Source organism: Atta colombica, unplaced genomic scaffold (assembly GCF_001594045.1).
Source record: "Atta colombica isolate Treedump-2 unplaced genomic scaffold, Acol1.0 scaffold105, whole genome shotgun sequence".
Classification (NCBI taxonomy): Eukaryota; Metazoa; Arthropoda; class Insecta; order Hymenoptera; family Formicidae; genus Atta; species Atta colombica.
This window is the reverse complement of record NW_017259190.1, coordinates 2,540,277-2,544,247: the sequence shown is the minus strand read 5'-3', so window position 1 is coordinate 2,544,247 and position 3,971 is coordinate 2,540,277. Positions and strand designations below refer to the sequence as shown.

At 28.8% G+C, this 3,971-nt stretch overlaps 2 protein-coding genes across 2 annotated transcripts in view; one reads left to right on the top strand and one right to left on the bottom strand.

Annotated features, from left to right (window-relative positions):
- LOC108688449 (dynein heavy chain 1, axonemal-like) overlaps positions 1 to 3,971 on the top strand; it is a 106,064-nt gene that overhangs the window by 23,952 nt on the left and 78,141 nt on the right. The gene's annotated exons all lie outside the window — the stretch shown is intronic.
- Positions 1,849 to 3,971, bottom strand: part of LOC108689995 (thyrotropin-releasing hormone receptor-like) — a 38,218-nt gene continuing 36,095 nt past the window's right edge. The window contains exons 2-5 of the mRNA XM_018197025.1: positions 3,577 to 3,778; positions 3,059 to 3,167; positions 2,096 to 2,317; positions 1,849 to 2,024 (exon numbers count right to left, since the gene is read on the bottom strand). Coding sequence (XP_018052514.1) covers positions 2,006 to 2,024; positions 2,096 to 2,317; positions 3,059 to 3,167; positions 3,577 to 3,778 — 552 coding nt within the window. The 3' untranslated portion in view covers positions 1,849 to 2,005. The remainder of the gene's footprint in view (positions 2,025 to 2,095; positions 2,318 to 3,058; positions 3,168 to 3,576; positions 3,779 to 3,971) is intronic.

Below are 3,971 nucleotides of genomic sequence, written 5' to 3'. Positions count from 1 at the left end.
CCTTTTGTTTCTCAGTTTCCTTTTATATAGTAAAAAATAACAAAACTGCATTTTATAAACGATTGTCATATAAATTCAGATGTTTTAGTAAGAAGTTTATGAAAATATTAGAAACGTATTATTGATTAACATTCTTGTATTGATATACGAAGTATATACGCAGTTATTTGATATAAATAAATGGACTTTGTTATATAAAATGAATAATTTCATGTTTTACGCGTAATGATCATGTACATGTATTACGTGTAAAACTGCAAGGTTTCTAGTGTTACTCTTTTTATTAATATTACGTTGAGGTACAAATCCGTAAAAGAGAATTCACATTCAAAAACAGGTTTATTCGAGATTTTAAGTGGAATTGCATCCCAAAAGAATATTCTCTTCCATGTGTTACGGATGAAAAATTTTTTCCCGGTGATTTCCCTAGGCGAGCTGGTCAATCGATCTCTGTCCTAATTGTGCAAAAAAGAAAATCAACGCAAAAGAGACGTGGCAACTCGAGTTCTTTTGCGTTTGAGTTATATACCAATAACACATATGCAACTATGTTTAATGATTTTTTATTAAGAAAAAAATAACGTTCTTGGCAGCGTATTTAATAATTTTTTTTTATTGTTTCTCTAAGTTTTAATTAAGCTTTATTCTTATAGTGAAAAATTAGTTTAATGTGATAAATTTTAACATCAGGTAGCTTCTTTTCTATAAAACATTAAAAAAAAATATCAAAATTCTTTTCAATTTTACTATTATACAATAATTGATTTTTATAATAGTTTTTGGAAACTATCGATTTTTTCGAACTTTTATTTTACAACCATTTGAAATAAATTTTAGATTAGTTAATTATTATATTTTATCATTACTGAAATCTTAGTTATTTTAAATAAGACTATATAGAAAAGTTTTAAAATATGATACTCTTTCATTTACTTTAATATCACATAAAAACTTCAAATTATAATTAATAACATTATTATGTTAAAAATGAAAAAATTAAGTCAGTAGAAAAAACGTACTAATATTCGAAAATTCATACATTTTCCCTGTCTATATTGTAAAAGTAAAGTATCTTACATTTCTTTTAATTTAAAAAAAAATAAAAAATTTTAATAATATAAATTTTGCGATCATCTCTTTAAATTAAGTAACATGAGAACAAATTAAGTAATTTGAGAATAATTGCCACAATTCGTTGATTACCCCAGTGATAATTCTCTTACATTAATAATTCATATCCACAGAACTGATTCTATGAATATATGAATATTTCATGCATTCTCTTTCTCTCTCTCTCTCTCTCTCTCTCTCTCTCTCTCTCTCTCTCTCTCTCTCTCTCTCTTAAAGTAAAAAGTACGATGTGAAAACAGAACATTGGTCATTACTGATACGACAATCAGAGACTGCAAATAAAGTTAAAGCAAAAATCCAAGAAAGAGAATCAACTTCATTTGATATTTTTTATATATCATAATGTGCTATTTAATTTTAAAAAATATTTAAAAAATTAAAATTGAAATCTCGATACATGATTGTGAATATTTCGAAGCGATTTTGCTACTTTTTTATATCTCCGAACTTGCACAAGAATAAATAGAAACAGATTTTTGTAAAGGTAACAGCTGAATGTGTGATTCACATACAATAACTGTGAATCTACATTATCATACAATTGTGTACAGAATTCAAGAATCCTATCTATGTCAGTCAAATATTTATATCGTTTAGAGTTTTACAGCAACATTTTTCTTATTTTCTGACAAACTTTTTATTATTTTGTTAAATTCATCTCAAACATAAATCTCGTTATCGAAGTCGAGCTTAAAGTCACAGATGCGTATCGCGTCTGGTGAAATGGTGCGCCCTTTCAAGGCGATTCAGGCAAACAGGATCATCTTAGATTTATCCTTGGATTTACGTCCAAAAGCCTCGAGGGTTTCGACTAAAACCTCAGTTGAAACCAAATACGAATAAAGGAGAATCATCGTCAAAGAGCGTTGATGTTTCACGGGCTTACTGATTCCCTAATAGTCACCATTAACTATTTAAAATTTAATTTCTATCGGATCTTCAATGGAATGCAAATTATATGTACCTTTGTGGACTACAGTGATACCGAGTCATACTCTTTAGAATCCTACGCAGTATCTGCTCCAGACACCGACGGAACGTGATGCCGCACATTGCATACAAAAGGAAATTGATGCTGAAGTTTGTATAATAGAGCAGCATGAAAAACTGCTGAAGACACCAGAGTGTCTCCGGTGTATCCTTCTTTGCTAGCGCAAAGAAGAACACGCATAGACGAATCACGTAGCTGAAACAGAAAATTCAACTTGTAATACAATTTCGTGCAAATTTCATTTCACCAAAAAATATTGACCGTTTCGTTTTCATCGCAAACTGTAATTTATATCTACTTCACAATTTATGTCCTTTGAAAAAAATTCATAGAATTTTATTGCTCGTTAAATGAATAATATTGAGATGAAATTTATTTTCTCTTCATTTATTGAACTTCATTTATACAACATGAGAGAAAAATTTAAATTCTATTAAAAAGCAAGTATTCACACACGTATAGAATATCTCCAAAATTTTTTTCTTACACCATTACATATCATTGATATAATAAATATTATAAATGATAATATAATAAAATTCTGCTATAAATTACATTTGTTTAAACATATTAAACTAAAAGCCCAAATGTATTTCTATCATCAAATGGAAACTGCATTATTCGAGCTTAAATTACTTGATTAATGCAACAATTTACGTTTCGTATGATGTTTCGATGATATAATTTGAAAAAACATTTTCTCTTCAGTAGGTAATAATTATAGCTTTTGCTACATTTATTTTAAAGAAACAATGTGTGCATCATATAATTTAATCTGATTATCAATATTCAGTTTTATTTATACGTATTTTATAAATTATAAAAGAAGACATATAGCAAATGTCATAGACACAATTCATGGAAATTTTGAACGTACTGTAAACAAATAAACAGAAAAAAGCGTGTTAAATAGAAATAATTAATGAAAATCCTCACCTCGGTAAATTAAGTAATATGAAGACTGTACTAATAAGCACGAGCATTTTAGTGATGCTCTCTTGATTAAATCTAGTCGATCCAAGATTCCGACAAGATGACCTAACGTCTGCGAAGTGAAAAATAGATCTTATGTAGCTTTTACATCTATTCAAAATCATAAATGTAAAAAGCTTATTTTTACATTTACTTATTAACTCAATAGAAAAGTGTCTTTTTACCTTGGTTAAATACAAAACTTTTTATTTTTTTATCAATATAGAATTTTTTATAGTTTTAGAATATTTTGTAGTTTTAATAGTGCCAGACCATTTTGTAAGTTATAAATATCATGCAAAATATGATGTTTACGTCATTAAGCGAACTTTATAAAAGAATATTGATATTTATTTTCTTTTGCAAAAAAAAATATTGATAACATTCAATTTCTTATCACGAGATAATACAATCTTATCTTACAAGTTATACTACATGGAAGATTTTTAAGAGGCTTAAATCTTACGTCGCAATAGACTTACGTATACACGGAGCTTCTATTTCGGTCATCTGACAGGCGTTCCGCGGTGTCGACGGCGGAGCAGATGCAGGTTGATGCCGGGAATGGTTCTTAGACGAATGAAACGATGATTGTTGAGAGGGTGGTCTTCGAGTTCCATTCGTGCCCACGAGCGAAACCAGATTCATATTTCCGGCGCCACCGTTATTGCTGCTATTGGCACTCTGAAAATGGTTTTATAAAGATTTCATCTTTGATATCGATAAAACTTGTCAAGCCCCTTATTTGCCCAGTTAATTCATTCACATATAAACGTTGCCTCATTCGAGGAAATTACTTTGGAATAAGGATGATTTGAATAGCAAAAGCAACGATATACATAAAAAACTGTATTATCGCAATCTAAGCCTAACAAAA